Below are 23,556 nucleotides of genomic sequence, written 5' to 3' on the forward strand. Positions count from 1 at the left end.
TTTTCTAAGTTTATATAGTAACTTCTTTTTCATTTTTTTAAAAGAGCATGTCCTTTTTTAAAAAAGATTTTATATATTTATTTGACACACAGAGAGAGAGAGAGAGCTCAGGAGAGAGAAGCAGGTTCCCTGCTGAGCAGGGAGCCCAATACGGGACTCGATCCCAGGACCCCAAGATCATGACCTGAGCTGAAGGCAGATGCTTAACCGGCTCTGCCACCCAGGTGCCCCCTTCTTTTTTCCTTTAAAGATTTTATTTTTAAGTAATCTGTACACTCATAGTGGTCCTTGAACTTACAACCCTGAAATCAAGACTTGCGTGCTCTACCAACAAAAAAGTCAATGGCTCGTATGTATTATGTTATGGTACAGATTCTGGGGGTGAGAAAATTTAATTTTGTTGGTTTTTTTTAATGGTTTTAATGTTTTTTTTTTAATGGAAATAGCATGCTTTGTCCATAAATATTGACTTTAAATAAATAAATTTATTTTAAATTAGAAAAAGTCACCACCATCTTGGGAACCCTTTTGCTTCAGGATATTTGTGACTAGCGGTACTTGTGTGGATCACGGTACCCAGAATTGTCCAAGTGTGGAATCTGTTGGACTCATAAAATGACAGTAAATGGGGCACCTGGGTGGCTCAGTGGGTTAAAGCCTCTGCCTTCAGCGTGGGTCATGATCTTAGGGTCCTGGGATAGAGCCCCATATCAGGCTCTCTGCTCAGCGGGGAGCCTACTTCTCCCTTCTCTCTGCCTGCCTCTCTGGCTACTGTGATCTCTGCCTGTCAAATAAATAAATAAAATATTTAAAAAAAAAAAGAATGATAGTAAATGAATGAGACGCTGAACGCCAGAACCATACACTGAACACATACAGTAATTTGGCCAAGATTACATTTAATCATCTTTCCAGTGGCAATGACAGAAGGTGTATGTTTTTGTTTCGTTCTTAAGAATTGATGAACATACAGGAGTAAATGTTCAAAGGAAGAAAGAAGTTAATTGCTTACAAAGTGTAGTTACCGCCTTGTCTTCCTACTGGATCCTTGGAGCCCAGCTAAGATTGTAAAGTAACAGATGAATGGGGGTGCTGGAACAGAAGGAGAAGTACACAGCCCATAAAGAAGCATGGCCATGACTGAGCCCCTGGGTTGTTTGCATTGCAAAGGGCAGACCGTGTTCTTTATCTCTGCTATGGCTTTGAAGATTCACCATGGATGGGTAGTGCTAATATTAAGTATTTTATGGCCGCAATTCATTATAGAACCTCTTGAAAATCCCTGTGAATGAAAATGGCTCTTACAGAGCTGCCAAAAGCACCATTTGGTTTCTGTTAATTTAGTTACAGGTATAATTGGATGCTCGCTTCTGGCTCTCAGGCATTTCACCATCCTAAATATCACAGCTTTAGTTGTACCCTAGAAAAACTCTACTTTACTTTCAGTCACCTAGAGTCATTGAGCTCTATGTTTAGGCAAACCCTCATGCTGGTCATCTCCAACTTATTCGGATACAAGGGGCTCCAGAACCTTTAGGAAAACTGCAAGCCTGCAGGATACAGACTCTCTCAGGACATAGCATGAGTCATCATGTCCCCTGAGCTTGTGCACCTGCCTGGTTCTCACTTGCTCCTTCTCCTTTTTCTCTCTGTGTTTCTCTCTCTCTCTCTCTCTCTCTTGCCTTCCCTCCAACTCTATCTTGGGTGGACTGTAATACAAGACGAAACTGAAGTGATGTCAGGATGGTGATGAATCATTAGTCTAGATAATGGATTGGCAAAGTCTTTCTGTAAAGATCTAGATAGTGAATACTTTAGCCTTTGCAGGCTGTTCAGTTGGATTCTTCCACATTATTCAACTCTGCCATTTTTCTCAAATGAGCAGCCATATGCTATCCTAAAATCAATGGGCATGGCCATATTACAATAAAGTTGTATTCATGAAAAAGTGGGTGGTGATCCAAATCCATGGCCTGTAGTTTGCTGTTCAGTGCTCCGTGGAATAGTGGGGAGAAATTATCAACTACACCCAATTTTAAGCCTTTGTGAAGGACGTAGTACAAGAAATGGTCCTTCTTGGACATCTAACATTTTTGTAGGGATTTTCAATCTATCTTATTCTTTGATGTTCTCAAATAATGTTCTGTATAGTAGTTAACCTCTCATCAGCTTTTTCTTTTTTTATATATATATTTTATTTATTTATTTGACAGACAGAGATCACAAGTGGGCAGAGAGGCAGGCAGAGAGAGAGGAGGAAGCAGGCTCCCTGCTGAGCAGAGAGCCCGATGTGGAGCTCGATCCCAGGACCCTGGAATCATAACCTGAGCTGAAGGTAGAGGCTTTAACCCACTGAGGGCCCCCCCCCGCCGCACCCCTTTTAGCAGCTTTTGTACATGTTCTCTGCGAATGGAGACCAGGTCATCAGTCTGTGGTCTTAAATAGTTTAGTTGAGTTGTACAATACAATAAGTGTTTGATAAATCCGTGTCGAGAGTAGTAGGATAGGGTCTTTAAGGAAAGTTTCCCAGAGGGCTGAATTCCTGTTGTGCTAAGGAACCAAAGCAACTGCCAAAGCTGAGGGCCCCGCCATGTCTTATGTACTTTCTCTATAGTTGGGGATGCTGATAGAGCTTCTAAGTTAGACACTTACTCCAGAATCTTGTCTAGGTAAGTGAATCCTTTGAATCCAGAATGTACATCAGGCTCTGTAATTTCCAACAGAAAAGATTTAGTGCTCCATTTAATGCATGCTCACCATGCTCATATATTAAATGTAAGATAACCATGACCATGAAGTGCCACTATTATTCATGAGATATACTTTTGTTTCCTTTTCTTTTCCTTATTCAAATCAGTTATCCTGGGTTTGCCAAGGTCAGTGTCAGGGGAAGACTAGCTATTGACTTCTATCCTTCCAAATACCTGCCAGGCCAGCCTGGATGGATTCAGAGACACCTTTGAAACTATTTGACTGGGAGTTCCAAGTCTAGCTGTGATAGTTTGCTTTCTATTTTCCAAACACATTTAAGTCTGCTACTTAAGTTGCGTCCCTTGGACCAGCACCGTCACCACCACCTGGGAGGTTTTGGAAATTGAGCACCAGTGCACACTGAAGGAATCTGAACCTGTCTTTTAATAAGATGTTTGGCTAATATGTACGCATGTATCATGTAGTTGCTAATATCTTTCCTAGAGATATTATCAGTTGTAGTATATATTATCATTATCAGAAGAGCAGATTTTCTGGGCACCTGGGTGGCTCAGATGGCTGAGTATCTGCCCTCCGCTCAGGTCATGATCTGGAGTCCTGGAATCGAGCCCCACGTTGGGCTCCCAGCTCAGTGGGGAGTCTGCTTCTCCCTCTCCCTCTGCCTCTCCCTCCCCCCGCCTCCCCCACCCCGACCCGCTTGTGCTCTCTCTGTCTCTCTCTCTCAAACGAATGAATAAAATCTTAAAAAAGAAAAAAGGACAAATTTTCGGTACTTTTCTAATAAAAACTTAGCCTGTCGCACTTGCTTCCAATATAGCGCTGTCCAATAATTTGTAAGTCGGCACACTTTGTAAGTAAATATCTTTCTTACCGTGGAAGTGAATACCCCATAATGTAACACTATTCAGAGCTCACAGCCTTTCCCCTGTTTCATATCCTTTCTTCTCTATTTCTTAGGGAAATGTCATGATGATTTTTGTCTTGATTCCTAAAATGATACTATGTCAGCACATAAGAAGGTAGCAGAGTCTACTTGTGTGCATCACTTGAGCTGGGTCCGGGAATTTCTGGATCTTTCCCTCTGTTCAGAGTTAATTTACCTATATTAGGAACAGTTGGAATGAAAAGCATGAATGAATGCCAAATGGAAACTGGAAAAGATGGGGAAAAACTAAGCAACCGATTATTTTTAGTAATGGCACCATTTAACTTTGAGAGTTTTTATTATAATACTCATGATAAATATCATTGTTATCCAAACTGTTGTGAAAATATGACGGTAGGAAGGGAAATGCTGATAATTCTTCAACACGTGTATGTCCTTCCTTTCCCCTGGGTTTCAGGTTGACTCAGAGACTTTTCAGCACATTGTGGTTTCCCCACATTCATTCTGGTGACCTCCTGCTTGGGTTTTTAAGCCTGTGCTCAGGATCTTCTTGTCCTTTCTCTATTTTTTATTGTATTGTGGGTTTTTGGAAGACAGCGTTCTATCATCTTCCTCTGTCACAGTTCTCCCCATACAGTGGTGCTTATTAGAAGCAATTTAGGAGGTACAGAACCAAAAGAAATATGAGTAAAGTCAATAAAATATTACCAGAAAGTTCTCTCTTCATCCTTAGCTTACATTTTCTCCCTTTGATCTTCCCAGTTGTTTAAAGAACTGCCACCCCCTTGCAACAAAAAGTGGCAGGGGAGGCCCTGAGGGTAGATAGGTATTTTTAAATATATGTGTTTATATCTCCTCTGAGGCTTTTGTGCTTTCGATTCTCATACATTTTCAGTGACCTTGGCGGTGAGCAGATACCGAGAAATCTAGTGACATAATGTATTCCCCTTTGTTATCTAGGCGGCGTGTTAATGAAATAATTTTAATTTTCTGCGCTTAGCCTCACATGCCCATTTGTTGCGTCTATGTTAATCGTTTCAAAAATGAAGAGAAGCCTTGGAAATGCATGATGAATTCAGGGTTGTGATGGGGACTGGCAACAGTTATGTAAATGCAGGAACAAAGCCCGGAATCTCTGTATTAAATGACTCTAAATGAAAAGCCATCAGAAATCTTCCTGGAGTTAGATAAAAATAAAGTAACACTAGGTTGATGTGTTTTGTTTATATTGTAAATAACCCATTAACAACATTGCAAACGCAGTCTAACTCTGGGGAATGAAGCCATACAACACATTTTAGTGTGTCAGTGTACTTAGATATACTGACTGTAACATTCTGTCTTAGCTTGTTAAGGATGTCAGCAGGTGTCCTAGAAACACCTGTTCTTCAGGGATTATAATTCAACCATAAATAAAGAAGTCCCCAGTAGACTCGGACATAGCAAACCAAAGTCAGGCATGTTTTTGATTGAAAATAGACTCATTGTAGCTTGTAAGATCAATGCCCTTTGGTTGTTTAGAATATATGAATGAGGATAGAGCCATGGTTATGTTATTAGGCATCATACTATTTGGTATTAAAACCACCTTCGAACCTCACATTTGAAAACTCTAGAATAATCAGCTTGTGATACTGTTTGTTTAAGCCAAAAAGAATCTTTATTTGAATTCTGGAATGCAACCACTAGAGTGAGTTTTCTCATTTTGGTTTTAGACTGACTACATATTGCGTATTTGAAATACTATTCACCCAGATAGCGGTCCTATTTATAAGACAAGATAAATGGTTCAGAGATTTTAAACTCCCCATAAATATTCAGGTATGTGATGGATTGAAGTGTAATATTTTTATCCTTGGCTCAAATGCTGTTTAAAATCGGAACCTTGGGGTACCTGGGTGGCCCATTGGATTAAGCCTCTGACTTGGGCTCAGGGCATGATTGCCAAGTCCTTGGATCCAGCCCTCTGTCTGGCTTCCTGCTCAGGGGGGAGCCTCCTTCTCTCTCTCACTCTGCCCCTCCACTTCTAATCTCTCTCTCTCTCTCTCTCTCTCAAATAAATAAATCTATTAATAAAATAAAAAAAATAGGAATCTTGTTCACTACTTTTGACTGTCAAACTGGTATCTCTGTGGAAAAATAGGTTTTGCAGAATTTGTCTACTTGGATCTCTTATAATTCTGTTAAAGATTATGGCCTTTGAGAAAGAGACCTATTTAGTTTTTGAAGGTGAACATTTTGAATTTTAATGGAGCCTCAAATATCATGTAGGTCAGCACTGTTATTTTTGAATAAGAAAAGTGAGGCATGGAAGTATAAATGACTTTTCCACAGTGTCACTGTAAGATCAGCAAACTGGCCCGTGTGCCAAATGTCAAGTCTTTATTTTCCAAATAAAGTTTTATTGGAATACAGCCCTTTCTGTTAGTTTCCATATTGTGTGGCTACATTGATGCAGTGGGTAGAGTTCTCTACCTTTAACCCAGTTACCATCTGACCCTTAAAGCTGAAAATATTTGTTACCTGTCTCTTTACATGAAAGTTTGCTCATCAACCGCCTGTATGGAAATTTCTGGCCTTCCTGGCTAGTAGTCTTCCATTTATATTCTTTCTTACTTTGAGTTCACAAAAGGTACACATACAGTCCTATCAGTTCCTGCCATTGTCTCTCCGCTTTCTTCTTTTTAGTGATCTCTTCCTTTTTATTTCAAAGTGAGGATAATTTTTAAATAATACTTTATTACCTTACCAAGAAATTTTTGAAAAACTTAAGTGGAATGGGAGATTGCTTAGCTAACGGATCTACTTTTAACGTACCATGCTGAAAGTCCTAAAGCGAGACTAAGAAGGTTAAGAAAACTACAGTCGTTAAGAGCAAATACTTTGGGGCGCCTGGGTGGCTCAGTGGGTTAAGCCGCTGCCTTCGGCTCAGGTCATGACCCCAGGGTCCTGGGATCGAGCCCCACATCGGGCTCTCTGCTGGGCAGGGTTCCTGCTTCTTCCTCTCTCTCTTTCAGCCTGCCTCTCTGTCTACTTGTGATCTCTGTCTGTCAAATAAATAAATAAAATCTTTAAAAAAAAAAAAGAGCAAATACTTTATATGATTATCTGTAAACATGAAGATACAGGGTATCCTCAACCAACAATGAAAATATAACTTTCACTAACTAACTTGGGAAATGTTTGAAGTTTTCATATACAGTTCATGAGGACATTTAATGGGAAGCCAATTGGATTTGGCTAAGCTTGGTGAGTAGCGATATTAGCTTATGAGTCATCTATTAAAAAGACAAATGTGAACATGAATCGGCCTCTCAAAATGATGAATCTTTGCAGAAGCGTTTTTAACAACACCTTGGAAAATTACCTTAGGCCATTTGGCAGATTTTGTCGATGTTGGGTTTTATTTATTTTATCATCACTGTCAAGTTCTATGACAGTGCATTTGGTGGGTCCTCAGAGCATTTTCAGCTTCCATATTACAAGCGAGAGAAGAGGACTAACCTTAGACGAAGGAGGAAAATTTTATTTAATTTTCAGTATGGGTGAAATAGTTGTCCTGTGGGCCGATCGAGGGGCATAAGGAAGAGTTGCTTGTCTCCTGATGATTGAATTCCCTAGCCTGGCACTCCTTCCTGCCAAGTTTCACTGAATGTTTAGTGGGCATGGAGCAATCCAGAGCTTGTACCCTGAGGAAGTTGGGTGAGATGTTCTCCTGCTTGTCTAGGTTGGCAGTGTTATCAGTTCCAAGAGGGCAGGCATCCTATCTGCTTATCACAGCGCCAGAGTCCCATACAACAAGTGCCTTGAAATTCCGCAATGAAATGTTTTAAATGATTGAGGGAATCAATTTAGTGTCATAAGGGCACTAGCTGCGGGAAACAGAAAACAGTTATTTAGACTCTACCTTATAACCCAGAGAGTAGGAACTGCGTATTATAGGGTTGCTATATTTTACACACAGGGGACCAGAACCTTGCACAAAAGAGCGGATACAATGAATGGTCATTGACTGTCTGGAATTCCCTCTATGTGTAGAGGTTTAGCTCATCTTAGGCCGCATGTTTCTACTCTGAATTTTCTGGTAATCCAGATTGACAAGTCTCTCCCCAAGTCATCAGGTAAACCAAACTCTTCATTGTCCTTCTGAAAGATTATTTTTTCATCTCAGATCCTTGAATGGAAGAGGAAGGACAAGAGGGATAACGAAGTGTCTGCATTCCTCAGAAAATGTAGCAGCCTGGTCTTCCCGTGCACTGGGCTCGTTGCACATGAAGAGGTCTGTGAGGGCCTTCTTGTTGAGGCAGAAACTTGTTGATTTCAGACCCCTCTTCTGGCTGCTGTTGCCTCTCTTTTTTTATATGCCTTTCTTGCCTTGCAAAATATCGGGGCCTCTGGTACCTGTTCGGTTTCCTCATTATAAATCATTGGAAACTTGTGGTCTTGCCTTCTGTTTGTTCACAAGTTGATACATTATGTTGTCATCTTGAATTCTGCTTTTGAGAAATTTTAGGATTCTTTGGGGCCCTTTCGACCTTGTCCCAAACTCCCACTAGTATCAGGGTGTTGCGGGATAGCTTCTAACAACTTGTGTGTTAGCCCTGGGCAACTAGAATTGCTAGGCACTTTGCGAACCCTAGGAGTCCCATATAGCGTCTGTCGTGTCATTTACAAATATTGGTCATCATTGTGTCTTGGGGGTGGGGTTGAGGTGGCATCATACTTCCTTGCCTCATTTTTATGATTACTTTGCCTCCTTAAATGAGTGTTTAATAAAGAGACAGCATGACTAAATGCAAGGCACATAGAGCTTGTTTAGATACTGAATCACACCCAAAAAAACCCTTAAAAGTAGTTGTATCCTTGGGGGAAATTTAGATATGGATTCTATGCAATATTGTATAAATATTAAATTTTACTCTGATATGGTATTGTGATTATATAGGAGTATGTTTTTTTTTCTTAAGTGATAGATTCTGTACAATTTTCGGGGAAAGTGTCCTCATGTCCCTTAGAACATAACAGCTATTAGTACGTATCAGATGATTGAAATAGATACTTCAAATTCGGAAAGAGAGAGAGAAGAAATTGGAAAACGTTGCCAACTAGAAATCATTGGTAAACCTTGGTCAGTGTCTCTCAGCCTCCACACTACTGCCATTTGGGATCCAGTTGTTCCTTGCTGTGGGCCTGTCCTGGGCACTCTAACAGCATCCACGGTCTCTACCCACTAGATGCCAGTAGCATTCCACCACCCCCAGTTGTTGTGACAAAAATGTCTCTAGATGTTGTCAAATGTCCACTGGGGGGCAAAATCATCTCTCGTTGAGAACCACTGCTCTAGAAGATTGCCAAATGGATGGTTGGTGTATTCTTCCAACTTTTCTGTGTGATCGAACTTTCTCAGAATGGTCAGTCAGGGATATAGTCATTGTTGTGGCTATGAGCTCACCACCAATGAAGAGCCATTTCCTACCTCGGGATCCTTGATCTGATAAAGATCAAGAAACAAGCTTATATCAATGAAACTCATCAAGGCTTGATAATTTAACATCATTAAGTTTATATTTAATCCCTTTGGGTCCTCTGAGTTGCAATGTTATCTTTATAAGAAAACATGAGTCTTTCCAGAATCCCAAGGTAGGAGGATGCTATTGATTATATGGCGTTCTCTTCCTGGCTGTAGCGTCCATTGCTTGTAATCCTGGACCCAAGCAGGCACCATCACTGTGCTCATTTTGGAGGATGCTACAGAGTTGACTGCTATTCATTCATTCATTTATTTCAAGAAATCCTGTTATAAAATGGTTTCTATGTGCCAGTTTATGCACTGAATACTTATGTAAGGAGAGGTCGTGGATTTGGATCCCGGGCTTGGTGCCTATTGCTGATCAGAGAGGTGAGCACTGTTGGCCTAGGATTTCCATGAATCCCCTGTCTGTACGTTCTCATCAAGCACAGATACATCTACCTGGCCATTCAACAATAGAAGGCAATTTGAAGAAGTTAGGTTCCTGTTTTCATGTGTTTAGATCTCCCCTCCAAAAGCAATAGCTAAAATTCCCATTTCTGTACAATTTCGAGGCCCTTACTAAACCAACCATAGCAAGACAGTTTCTGTATCAGCTCATTGAACACACAGTACGTATCATGCAGCTATCATTGCCAAGTTCTGTGTGAATTCCAGGGATAGAAAGATGAAGGAGATTCACCCCCCGACCTTCTGAAAGTCAGAACTGGCTCTGCAGTATAACAGATAAACAAGAGATAATTCCCATTCAAGGCGGCAAGGCAAATGAGCCGATTTCAAGCTGCCCTAAGTATATGAACATGCAAATATTTGATTTTTTTAAATTGTATGAACTCTCAGGATCTTATAATCTAGGAAGACACGTCCTCACAGAGTTATTGTTAATTATATAACGTAGATGCTACCTCCATAGTGCAATCCGTCATTTCCAAACATTGTGGGCAAGTGAGGTAATCATTTTAGAGTAGGGCTGTTCAGGGACTCCTTTAAGCACGTTGTCGCATTTGCAATGAGTTTTGGAGCATGGGTCAAGTTTTACAGTTATGTAGAGGTAGGAGGGTTTGGAATGGAAGAAGAAGTGTGTTTTAGCCAGAGGCCATCGCATTAGAAGCATGTGTAAAGTGAGTGTGATGCTAGGTTACCAAAAAAAAAAAGGGGGGGGGCGCGTTGGTTCAGATGATGGGGGTGTTTATTTCCTGTGTTCATGAGTCTTATTTTCAGCATCTCTTTTGTTCACTGATGCATTGCCACCCCTTGGACAGCCTGTGGCATCTACTGACTGTGTACTCACTCGATCAATACTAGTTTTTGCATTACTATGTACAAGCTATAACGATAGTATTTCATTTTTACAATTAATCATTGCACTCCTCACAATAGTCCTGGCAAGCTGGTTCGTATTAGCCTTAGCTTTCAGAAGATAATGCTGATGTTTCGCGAAGGAAAAGGAACCGGCTAAGTTTTCGATCCAATGTTCAATGTCGTTGCTCTGTCTAAATCTAGATTCTATGGGTTTGTCTTTTGTGGAGTTTTTTACTTCCTGATATTCATGAAATGGTAGATGGCTGTCCACATTTCTTTATCATGTGTGGGTTGGTTTTTTTTTTCCACTTTAGGGTCTTCATAAATCTGTAAACAAAGCAGATCTGCAGTCCTTTTTTATAGGTGCCTGTTATCTTACTGTGTGTTTGTGTCGTCGTTTATTTAATCCATCTCATATCAATTGGGTCTCAGAGGGTATCCACATTTGCCATTTGGATAGAAACTGCTAGATTGTTCTCCATAGGGGACTGTTGAAATGAACTCTGAACAGTACATTATAATGCGTATTTCCTTACAGCCTCTTTGACACCTTGTTTTCAGATTTTCAGTACAGCCTTTGGACAATTTCTCCAGTGAATCCACCAGAAATCCATACGGAATCCTATCCGTTTCTTCTGTTTAAAATAAAAATTTAGGGGCGCCTGGGTGGCTCAGTGGGTTAAGCCGCTGCCTTCGGCTCAGGTCATGATCTCAGGGTCCTGGGATCGAGTCCCGCATTGGGCTCTCTGCTCAGCAGGGAGCCTGCTTCCCTATCTCTCTCTCTCTCTCTCTGCCTGCCTCTCTGCCTACTTGTGATTTCTCTCTGTCAAATTAATAAATAAAAAAATCTTTAAAAAAAAAAATAAAATAAAATAAAAATTTATTTACAAAAGTAATACATTTTTCTCATAGGATATAAGGAAAGACAAAAATCACACTGAAAACCACCCCCACCCCCCCCCAAAAAAACCCCACCTCGATCCCACAACTGATGGACAGTGACTTTGGATCCCTCCCTCATACGGCTTTGTTATGCCTGCGTACATAGCCTTTTCCTTTTACATAGTCAGTCATGCTGCGGTCACTCCTCTTGTAACCAGTTTTGCTCATTGAATTGTAAATCTTACAACAGTCAGTCTTCAGGTACCATTTGGGTTTTTGGCTGAATGGTATCCATTGTTGGATTAGCCATCACGGTGGCAACCAGGCTCCCCTTCTCACCTGTCATGAGATTTAAAAAGAAATAACCTGTGAAAGTTCCTGGAGTGGTTCTATTAATTCAATTCACACTGACTATCACTTATGTGCTAGATACTATTGCGAATAATAGAGTATAAGGGTGAAGAAGACCCTTGTCACAGGTGTGTGCCCAGCTTAGCATACCAAGTTGACATCATGTGGTTACCTGGGAGACAGGACTCTGAACCCTGGAGTAGTTCAACAGCTTTCCAGCTAAGGTGGATGCACCCTTGGTTGGGTGAATGTTCGGATGTAGAGCTCTGTATTGCCTTTCTGGGAATCCTTGGCTACCGTGTCTAGTCTCTTATTTTATTTTGTATACTACAGGGCTAATCATAATTGTCCTTCTCCATTCACAGAATTAGAGAGTTCAGCCAGCTAATACGTACAAACGCACTTTGCAAAAAACAAAAGTTCAGTTTAAGGCAAAACTTCATTTGTCACTAATGGCCAGCACTGTGTACGTTTCAGGACTCTTGGTATGGGAAGCAAATAACGACAGCCAGAAAAATCTTTCAATTTGGTTATTAAATTATACCCAGATATCTTTTTATTTTAAAGATTTTATTTATTTATTTAACAGAGAGAGAGAGAGATCACAAGTAGGCAGAGAGGCAGGCAGAGAGGGGGGGAGCAGGCTCCCCACTGAGCAGAGAGCCTGATGTGGGGCTCGATCCCAGGACCCTGGGACCATGACCTGAGCCGAAGGCAGAGGCTTAACCCAGGTGCCACCCAGGTGCCCCCAGATGTCTTTTTAAACTCTTGATTAATCATACATTTTTGTTTGAGTCTAATGACTTTGGAATGTATATACCGTTTGCATTTGTGCAGTATATCAGTAATATTCAAATGAGTTTTTTAACTAACTGTGATTCCCTTTTTACTGTACTTTTTTGTATTTCCTGTTAAAAGAGAAGTGAAATCTTACAAATAATTGGTTGGGTGGTTTTTACTTCTATCTATGGCTTTGATATTATTCTTCTCTCCAATCAAGCTTTCTGCACATGCACTTGACCTTGATGTGTCTAATAAAGGGTAGTTGGCTAGAAAGCTGTTGCTTCGTGAGTGAGACTGACATACTGTGACTATGGCTGAATTGAAGGCAGAGAGTTATATTCTGAGACAACATAATGCAGCTGATTCAAGATGTGTCTTTGTGTCAATAGCATGATTTTACTGGAGCCAAAAGACTTAGCCAGTCAATTCCTCCCTGATCCCTGGAGACCCGAAACTTTGTAGCAATGGAACCCTTCTCATCCAGTTGAGGCTCAGCGAGGTGGTCATCATAGAAACAAGACTGCCACTAATCTTGGAGCTTTTTCAATTCATCCAGAACATTCCTTTATGTTTTGTTTTGTTTAAGATTTATTGATTTATTTTATAGAGAGATTGAGAGAGAGCACACTAGCGGGGTTGACGGACAAAGAAGAGGGAGAGACAGAATCTCAAGAAAACTCACTGAGTGAGGAGCATGACCTGGGAACTGATCCCAGGACCCTGAGCCGAAATCAAGATGCTTCAACCACTGAGCCACCCAGGTGCCCTTGAAAGCATTCTTTATTTATTTGTCTCAATCCCTCTCTAATTCCTTTACCTTAAACCAAAAGGCCATTCAACCTACCAGATACTTTATATATCACCCACTTGTATATTGTGTGACCTTAGGCATTCTTGCAGAATTTTGGATACTGTAATCCTGTCACCACTTAGAGCAATGCAAATGAGAACATGTTTTACATTTTGTAGCATCATCTGTAACACTATATAACCTTGGGGTATTCTGAAAATAATCTCTGTGAGTCCAAAGAGATAAGGATGGTCAAATTCTGGGGAAGAATTGGATTTGGTTGGATTTTTAAGTGCATTGTATGTCCAAGATGAGCAACTGAAGAGACGTGGCTTAGGTTTTACCATATCTGAAATGCATATAAGAGCTCCTTTCTCAGTACCAGTTCTCAAATGATGCACGTTAATTCTGGCTAGTCGTCCAAAATATTATCAGGTATCTACATAAACCTATATGTTGAAGTCACACTTCATCATGATGCTGTGTAAGTAAGAGGAATTTAGAGTCGGAGGCCGTGGATTTGTTTTGGACATTCTCCTAACTAGCTGTGTCGCAGCAGTAGGATGTGTGCATGGGGAGATTTTTCAGAGGCTGTAACTTTTTCCCCACCATTTCCATCCCTAGTACAATCCGTGAAACACACAGTGCCTGCCACAACATGTGGTCTCTAGTCCAAGTCCATGGCTGCCCTTGTTTCCCTCCAGTGAGGCCAACATGGTACCTCCATTAGCTAAGGGGTAAATTATACTTTCTCTCTGAGTTCCATTTCTGCATATTTAAAACAAAACAATGAATGCTTAGCATTTTGTTCCATGATGAAGCTGACTTTGACCAAAAGAAATTCTGTATGTAGAAGTGGTGTTTAATCTATGAGGTCAAATACTAAAATTACCTTCATTACGATGATAACCACTTCTAACACAAGAGCATTTGATGAGACTGTTCTCAGTGAGTCAAACACTGGACCCTGGTTCTTGGCACGTATTATTTATCTGCAGAACATCCCTGAGAGCAGATGTTGGTGTTTTTATTTTTACCCATAGGACTAAAACCCCGAGAGGCCAAATGATTTACCCCAATCATTTGAGTAAAGTTTGAAGGTTTCAGTGGCAAACCTGGGTTTCGAACTTTTGCATTGTGATGGAAAGATCGATTCTGCTTATCCGAATTCAGGTTTCAGTGGAAACTTTGAGAAATTGCGGGGTGTCTTGTGTATTTGTTTTCAACCAAAATGTTTTGAGCCCCAAGTCTCCATCAAGGAAAGTGGTCAGAACCATGTATTCTTCCTTCTCTTTCTTTCCCAGGACAGCTTTAGGTGCTGAGCAGGGGCCCTGATGTCATTCTGTCTCTGTGTTGGGGGTGACTTGTGTCCCAGGAGATGTGTGGCAGCATCCATGCCTTGTACCCACTAAGTGCCTCAAGTGTCTCCCCTCTCCCCCTTTGGGACCACCTCACTGGTCTCCAAAACCAGTGTCTTCCTGGTAGCAACCCCCACCCTCCACCCCGCAGGTGAGAACCACTGAGACAGACTAAGTCATTCTTACAGGTGATGAAAATTAAGTAGGGCGCGTTTAGAATTTGGGGTCACAAAGCTCGTTTGGGACAGCATTTGAATGTGTTTGTTCAGGATTGTGGAACCAGACCTCACTCACGGTCCTTCACCTGGGGAAAATCCCCTTCTCTCCTCCTGAGTTGTGTTTTTAGCCCCCCAGGTCACTGTACTGGCCTGCCCCTGGTTTCTAAGAGCCCGCCTTCTCCCAGGTAGATTGGCCTCCGGATTGGGTCCCGGACTTAGAGGCGGGCCCACGGGTGGAAACGGGGCGTGGCTTCCACCTTGGGTCCCAGTGCCGCTAGTGCCGCATCTCAACCCCTCCACTTCCTGGCTGCTCTCGCTTCATCTAGTGTCTGAAGATCTTTTCTGTCCAGGCCCTCTTCGATCTGTTGCAAACAATAGATGTGAGAAAGCACAGCATTGCAAAGCAGTTCAGTCAAGCGGCCGGGAATTTCTGGAATGACTGAAATAGCCCTGGCAATGTAGGTCGCTATTTTGAAGGCTGAGCTAAGTGTTTGAAAGTGGTTCGCACGACCGTGATTCGGGCTGCAGTGACGGAGCCTGCGGTCGCAGGCAGTCTCAAGGTGGGGCCTGGGAACCGTGGAAATTGGCCTCTCTACCGGGGATCACACACACAGCTGGGGTTACTGGTTCCCGGGCCCAATTTTCTGATCTTTTCCTCTGCCTTCGGAACAGCTGAACTCAACTTGTGACCTGGGAAGAAGGTATAACCTGGCTCGATTCAGCCCCTTATCACCCTGCCCTTGCCCGTCGGGAAAGGAATAGAGGCCCGAGACATTCACCCTTCTAACACTTCTAACACTTTGAGAACGAGTAGAGACACCTATTCCTGCCTTACCCCCAGATGCCTTATTGTCTCCCGCGTTCAGCTGAGATTTATTTAGCAGAGACTTTTTAGCACAGATGGTATGAAATGACCTCCAGAACTAATTTAATATTGTTCCGAGGCCCTGGTCCTCTTAGCAGCGTTTATAGAGGAGTCGCTGGGACCAAGGGGGTTTGAGGAACTTGTTGAAGATTGTGGAAAAGAATCGGCAGCGCCTGGATTAAAGGGAGTCTGATTCTCAGTGGTTAGCGAAGCTGAGTGGGCCCCAGCCTTGCCTGCGGGCCTTTTAAACAAAAATTGCTTGGTCAGCCCTGTCACCTGAGTGTTTTGTGTTTTGGTAGGTCTGGGGTAATACGTACGCCTTGGTGGCGCCTCTGCTGTCGCCCGGGCCACACTTAGAGAACAGGCTCTTGAGCTGCCACACCATACTGCTGTGATTCAATCAGCTCAAAAACAAATATAAAATGACTTTGACCAGTGGGTGGCCATCTTGGGGTGAAATACCAATGCCTAGGCTTCACCCTCCGGGAATAGGACTCCAGTGGCTTGGCCTCCGTCCCGGGCAGTTGGACTTAACAAGTTTCATCACGGGATTCCAACCTGCTGCAAGGCTTCACGTTGGGAATCACCCATTTGGGCTGTGGTTAGAAAACTTGAATGCATTTGGAAATCACTTGGGGATCTTGATAAAATGCAGATTTCACGTCATGCCAACAACCCAGTAGATTCTAATGCTGTTGGGTTGCCACATGACCATGGACTAGTGTTCTCCAAACCTCATAGCCCCTGTATAAAATATAGGATGTCCGGTTGAATCGGGATGGTTTTTTTAAATCAGTATTTCCCAATATTGTATGGGTCATCCTTACACTAAAAATTATTCACCGTGTACTGGAAATTCAGTTGACATGGGCATTCTTGTTTTCTTTTGTTTCATTTGGACTGGTAAATCTAGCAATCCTGTTCAAAAGAGAATTATGTGAATTGCTGGTTTCAGCACACACACCCTCATTCTCTCACTCATAGATTCCTAGTTCTAAGCCAGACCTGCTAAATCATAATTTCTAGGGTCTAGTTATCTTTATAGTTATCGAACAATGTGAGGTGATTCTTGCAGCTAAATTTGAGAAATAGATCAACGCCTAGCTCATGACTGCTTGTAATCCCCCTGTTACTCCCACAGACATGTTTGGAGGGTATACTTTGGTTTGAAGCTAGTCCGGGAGCTGAGGGTGCTCCTTATCACATCATAGACTCTGTGAGAGTAGTATTTGTTCCCACGATTAGGTGAGGGTAAGTCTTAAGAATTCTGGGCTATGATATTTTAGTTCTGTAGGAAAGCTGCCTTTTTTGATTGTGGAAGAGAATCTGAGTATTCAATTATTTAAGGTGCTAATGTTGAGTTTGCAAATAAAACACAGGATGTCTTGTCAAATTTGAAATTCATATAAATGATGAATGCATTTTTTAGTATATGTAATGCCCGAATATTATGTGATATCTTCTGATGCAAAAAAAAAAAAAATGTTGTTTATACGAAATTCACATTGAACTTGATGTCCTATATTTACATTTGGCAAATCTGGCAACTCTAGGCTGGAGAACATTCTAGAAATGATCTCAGTGGCGCCAGCCTGCTTACCATCCTCAGTCCTGCTGGCTCCTGAGCAGCACTGCAGGTTCCTACTTACGGAATAGTCTTTGTTCTCCATGGAAGTGGTCAGAGCAACTCAGAGGCTAATAGGAACTTGGACGAGAAAAGTAAGACCTGGGGCGCCTGGGTGGCTCAGTGGGTTAAAGCCTCTGCCTTTGGCTCAGGTCATGATCTCAGGGTCCTAGGATGGAGCCCCGCATCAGGCTCTCTGCTCAGCAGGGAGCCTGCTTCCCCCTCTCTCTCTGCCTGCCTCTGCCTACTAGTGATCTCTGTCTGTCAAGTAAATAAATAAATAAATAAATCTTTAAAAAAGAAAGAAAGAAAGAAAGAAAATAAGACCTCTTTCAAAGAGGAGAAATACCAAAGGTGTCAGTGCTCGGGAAGACTGCCTAGGAACTCTGAATGGACTCTTTGGGAGATTGCGGGATATAAAGGGTGCGCATCTCACACTGGGACCCAGAGTCAGCATTTTTTCCAAACATGAGGAGTTGGGCACAGAACTCTTGTCAGCAGAGGTAGAATATCTGAATCAGAGAGGCCTCTGGTATACATCAGTTAAGTGATCTCTACTTTTACAAGCACTGGCCCCATCTACGCTCTGTAAGATGCGAACTGTTGTATTCCTGGTGTTAAAGACTGTGTCTCCCAGTAGTTCTGGGATGGGCCAATTTAGAGGGTTTGGTGAAGACACAGAGGGTAGAGCCAGGAACGGAGGTGCCTAGAAAAAGGGAGACCAATCAATCAGCTTATACGGCCACATATTGTTGGGTGGACCTCCAGCAATCCCACTCATAGAAGCAGGAACCAAATCCTTCCACAGTTATGACCCTTGTCCTTGAGTCTTAAGACTCTTAGGTTTAGATATTTAGGGTGTTATTCTTTTGTTCTTTGAGCATTTTAATTTGCTAAATTGCATTCATTCCTTTCCAACTCACATATGACAACACATTAACAGACATATAGACATAACTGATTTTAATTATTCAGTTTTTTATATCAAACAATATCCTGGAAGGGAAGTATTAAATTAGCATTTGTAAACGTGTCTAGTATTTGCACTTCACTGGGTGTTTCATGACAAAAGTCTTTACTGGAAAACATCATCATGAAGTGCTTTTTTCTGCTTTCAGAACATACGGTACAGGACAGAATGTACTTTATAACAAAATTCAGGCCTACTGATACCATATTTTACATGGCAGTTACATTAGGAAGCCTGTGTTTTTCTTTTAGTGATTTAGACATTGGTGGCTGTGGCCGATGAAAGAGAGAAATACTGAAAAGAAGAGAGAGTCTGTTTTCAGTAAGGTAGCCCTCTCTGGTAATGATTAACATTCTGATACAGGCCCTCATTTAGTCATCTAGTGTAAACAGTTGCATTCTCTACATAAATAGTCTTTTGCTCAAGTATTCCTTGTGTTACTTCTTACCGTACTGTTGCTTTTGGAACACTTTTTAATAGCAGGATGTGCTCTGTTCACTTGCCTAAGGGCTTGTGTCCTTGGTCCAGTCTTAGGAAGCTCTCCACATGTATTCTCTACTACTTGGGAGAAATTGGTGTTTTTTTTGTTTTTTTTTTTTTTCCACAGGATGGCAAGTTGAAGGGTTTTCCAACTGTAGGGAAGCAGCCCATTCTTATAAAACCTAAGAGGAAACTGCCCCTGCTGACTTTCGTGCCAAGAAGAGGAACAGAAACTGTTGCCCTTGTCTTGTATTTTAATAGTCTAGGGGCAAGAAAGGCTCCCGTGGTGGGATTTTAAATCCTCCAGCCCCGCTTTAGATTTGTGACCTTTGCTCACCACATTTCATGAAGGAGGTGGGAAACCTGCAAGGAAGTTTAAAAAACAGCAACAGAGGTGGTTTAAATGTTGTGAGATCCTTCCCGTCTAGAAGTTGTACTGGAAATGGGCTTGTATCACCTGCCTGGAAGGGTTGGGTTCTGATCAGATGTGTGCATTGGCTGTGAGGTGGGGGTGAGTTGCCCTGTGTTCTGGGGGATTCAGAGGTGCCTCCTTTCAGAAACGGTGACACCCTGTCCTTGGATGCTTGCTGCGGGGGAGGGGGAGTGCTGCTGGCTTTGGACGGCTGCCCACACAGAGTTGTACACCTTGTGCGTGTGGTCCCTGGGGCCCTGTCAGAGGCTCCCTGGTGCTCTACTCAGATGCTGAGCACGAGGCCCCTGAAATGTGAGTCCTGCTTCCCCAACCCCCGCCACGTCGTTTGGACCCCAGTTTGCAATCTGCAAGTGCCTGGAAGATCTCCAAGGCCATCCAGAAATTCACGTGGTGTGGGTAGACCAAACAGTGAAGGATGTTGGCTGATCCAAAAACAGCACTTGGTATTTCCTCTTGTGATTTTGCTCTGAAGCAATTTTCAGTGTTGCTGAGCAGACGGTGGAAGTTCTGGAGGTCCTTGGTGGAGAGGAGTGGCCAGGACCCAGCCACGCTCCAGAACGTGGGCTTGGCCTCTGGTTGGAGATAGTGACTGTGCCGCCCTGCCTGTCCCAGTGGCTTGTCACGTGCAATTACTTCACCTCTCCTCTTGCTCTTGGGAGGGCCGGCTTCTAGAAAGTTCTCCATAGCCTACCCTTCCCTTTTGCTGATGATTGAGATTCAGGGTTTGAATTGCAAGTGTAAAAGCAAATGTGTAGATTTTCTCTGCAACTTAAATGGAGAGTTTGTCTCTGGGTTATAGCTCACTTTGACAGGAATGTGGATAATATGAGTGGAAATGTTATGCTTGGGTCAGGGGAGGCCAGGGAATTGTAGCTTCCAAATATTTGCTTCATATCCATAAAAACAATGTTTACATATATGTGTTGATATGGCATGCAATATCTATCTGCCACACTTCCTGATGTCTGGGGTCAGGAAGTGTAGTGCAATGATGCCATTGCAAAATGTATGCAAAAATTTTGTTTAAAATGGATAACGTGTCCTGAACAATGTTACTTAATCTTTCTGAGCCATTTGTTGTTTCCTCATCTGTAAAATGGAATATGTGTAAAGGAATATATGTCCTTACCTCAGGAAGGAAGATAGTATAAGGAGAACTAATGAGCATGGTACCTACTGTAAAATCATTCATTGTATTTATTCATTTAATCAGCTGAGCATGTAGCCCACAGTTGAGAGGAGCAAATCCCATGTTCCTTCTGGTGTTTGTCTAAGAAGAAATGTTTAGGAGTCAGGTGTAATGATGCTTTTCTTTCTCTCTCTCTCTTTTTTTTTCTTTTCCCAGCCACAGGACGAAGTCTTCTGGCTGGCCACCTCCCTCGGGCACCTGGGGCTTGAACCAGGTGCCACCCTATGGATGGGAGATGACCGCGAACCGGGATGGCCGAGACTGCTTCATCAAGTAGGTAGAACTGATGGCTTGAACTGTGTGGAATCTTCTACCTGTTCTTTGTCTCTACTTCCAGCCTTGACTCAGAATTAGCGTGCCTCCATTTGGGACTCATAGACATTTGGAGGCCATCAGTCGAGCTGCTTAATCTTCTCTGTCTTCTATGTCTTGTGACTTGCAGTTGCTTCATAGTTGGTGATCTGCCCTGTTAGGCTGATAATTCTCGGGACAGTAAGGTCATTCTGAGAAAGAGCGAAAGTGTTCTTAGTATATCCAAGGCCAGTTGTACCCACTGTCTGAGCCTAGAGCTAAAGTTTAACAATTTCCATTGCTTTGTAGAATTGGTCAAGATAGAAATGTTACTGGGTTATTCGTAATAAAAAACATGAGCTAACAGAATTATATGTGTTCCTCTCGCTGACACTGCCTAAGATTTTGGACTTTTTTTTTTTTTGCTTTTTTTTTTAATGCGTTAAAATGTATATAGCATAAAGGTAAATTTTGTTTAATTTTAACTTTCTGGGGTGTACAATTCTGTGACATTTGAGTACATTCAGAACATCATACAACCATTAGCCACTGTCCATTTCTAGAACTTTATCATCATAATGCCCAACAGAAACTCTGTACTCATTAAAAAATAACTTCCCATTCCCCCTCCTCCCTCTGGTAAGCTCTATTTTACTTTCTTTCTCTATGAATCTGCCTATTGTAGATATCTCGTATAAGTGAAATCATGAAGTATTTGTTTTTCTGTGTATAGCTCGTTTCACTTAGTGTAATGTCCTCAATGTTTCTTCCATGGCATAGAATATATAACTGTTTTGTTCCTTTTCAGGGCTGAATAATGTTCCATTGTACATAATCCATTTTACAGATAACCTTGTGTGTTTAACCATTCTTCTGTCATTGGAAATGTGGGTCGTCTGCACTTTTTGGATCTTAGGAATAATGCTGCTGTGGCTAGTGCTTCCTAAGTATCTGTATAGGTCCCTGCTTGTAATTCTTGTGGATATATCCTAGCATTGTACTCACTGGATAATAAGATAATTCTATGTTTACCTTTTGGAGGGAACCACCGAAGAATTTTGGAGGAATCAGTAGCCCTAGTTCTCTGGTTTTTTTTTTTTTTTTTGCAATTGTATGAGATAAGTTTTCCTATTGCACTTATCAAAAAACAAGGGCCCACCCTGCTTTCTTTTACAAGCTATGTGCAGCATTCTTAAGTAAAAGAATATTTAAAATAAATTTTAGGGGCACCTGGGTAGCTCAGTTGGTTAAACGTCTGTCTTCGGCTCAGGTCGTGATGCCAGGGTCCTGGGACCCATCCCCACGTTGGGCTCCCTGCTTAGCAGGGATCCTGCTTCTTTCTCTCCCTCTGCTGCTCCCCCTGATTATGCTCTCTCTCTCAAATAAATAAATAAAATCTTAAAAAAAGAAAATAAAATACATTTTAGATCAGTAAGCATGTTTGATCCTAACCAAAAAAATTGAGTTGAGACTGGATGCCAAAAGAAGCATTTTTCAGACTACAGGCAGCATTTCTTTGCTCTTGTCAATCTGACTGTGGACTATGAGCAGACAGGGTCACGGTGAGGTGGGGGATCATGTTTATAAAGACAAAAAATCTTACGATTGTTTTTGGGGATTTGGTCTTTGCACAGCCCAGCACCTCCAGGTGATTATGGGAGGCAATCTATGCAAGAAACGTATGAACGTTATGGTCAGATTTCCAGTCTTTGCGGCCCAAGTCTCCCCTCTTTCTTGAATTTCCTGTGAAGGGGAGAGGAGCTCTCTTCAGAGTACAATTCATTCTTGAGGGCCTGGCCTTCTGGGAAGTTTCAAGTTGCCCGTGACCCTGACCCACTACAGGGAGCCTGTGGGCAGTGGCCTTTGGCTCTTCAAGGCTTTCCTGAGGGTGCCCTACCATAGGAACTGCACTGGAATTGGCGATGGGAGTAGAGTCTCCCAGAAAGCCCAAAGACTGGAAGAAAGACCAACAATTCTGCTTATACCCTAGACTCTGAGATGTTCATTTCATAGTTTACCCAAGTGCTTTATATTGCTGAAAAGATGATATTTTGTCAGATTACATTGTGCTATCTATTTTGTAACATCATTATGAATTCATGTAATTGGCTCAGTTGAGCTTGCCTAGATGCTTTGACTCAAAACAATAAGAATTTCTGCCAAAGAAATGTACTTTCTAAAAGATTCGGATTATAAATTTATGGAGGTATATCTTAGACTTTTCCAAGGAAAATGGATTTTTCTGTTTCCTCATCGGATTTGGGCTCCTGTGCTTTCCAAACCAGTTAATTAAATGGAAACACAAACCAGGGCCTGTTGGTCATAGAATCCCAGCTAACCTGAGCCACGTGCATTTCACTTCGTGTCCTTGACATTTTTAAGGACAAGGCCACGTGTGAATGTAACATTTACCCTGGCCTACTGCCAGCTGTTGAAACCTGTTAAGAGTAAATCAGCAACTTCATAGAGAAACCTGCACTGATCACTAAATAGCAACATTAAAAACGAATGTCACAGTGTCACTTTTCCCAATCTGTAAGATTATTTTTTTTTTAAGATTTTAGTTATTTACTCGAGAGAGAAATACAGAGCGTGCACACGGGTGCGTGTGCTTATGTGCCCAAGCTGGGGGAGGGAAAGGATCTCAAGCACACTCCCTGCTGAGACCAGAGCAATACCAGGCTCGATCTCAGAATGCCAAGATCATGACATGAACAGAAATCAAGAGCTGGCCTCTCAACCTATGGAGCCACCAAATCTGTAGGATTTTTTTAACTGGAAAAGTTAAGTTTCCATAGCACTCTCAGACTCATTGTTTTCAGATGTGAAGAACAAGTACCTGATTTCAGAGGTGTTTGTTCTTTATCCCTAGTGGGTTTTATAAATGAGAAT

The 23,556-nt window shown here is 42.0% G+C and overlaps 1 protein-coding gene across 5 annotated transcripts in view; it reads left to right on the top strand.

Moving 5' to 3' along the window:
• FRMPD4 (FERM and PDZ domain containing 4) overlaps positions 1 to 23,556 on the top strand; it is an 854,311-nt gene that overhangs the window by 637,370 nt on the left and 193,385 nt on the right. For all 5 annotated transcript variants that reach the window (XM_032329882.1, XM_032329884.1, XM_032329883.1 and 2 more), the window contains one exon: positions 20,530 to 20,646. In XM_032329882.1, the coding sequence (XP_032185773.1) occupies positions 20,530 to 20,646 (117 nt within the window). The remainder of the gene's footprint in view (positions 1 to 20,529; positions 20,647 to 23,556) is intronic.

The sequence above is a fragment of the Mustela erminea genome, chromosome X (genome assembly GCF_009829155.1).
Source record: "Mustela erminea isolate mMusErm1 chromosome X, mMusErm1.Pri, whole genome shotgun sequence".
Lineage (NCBI taxonomy): Eukaryota > Metazoa > Chordata > Mammalia > Carnivora > Mustelidae > Mustela > Mustela erminea.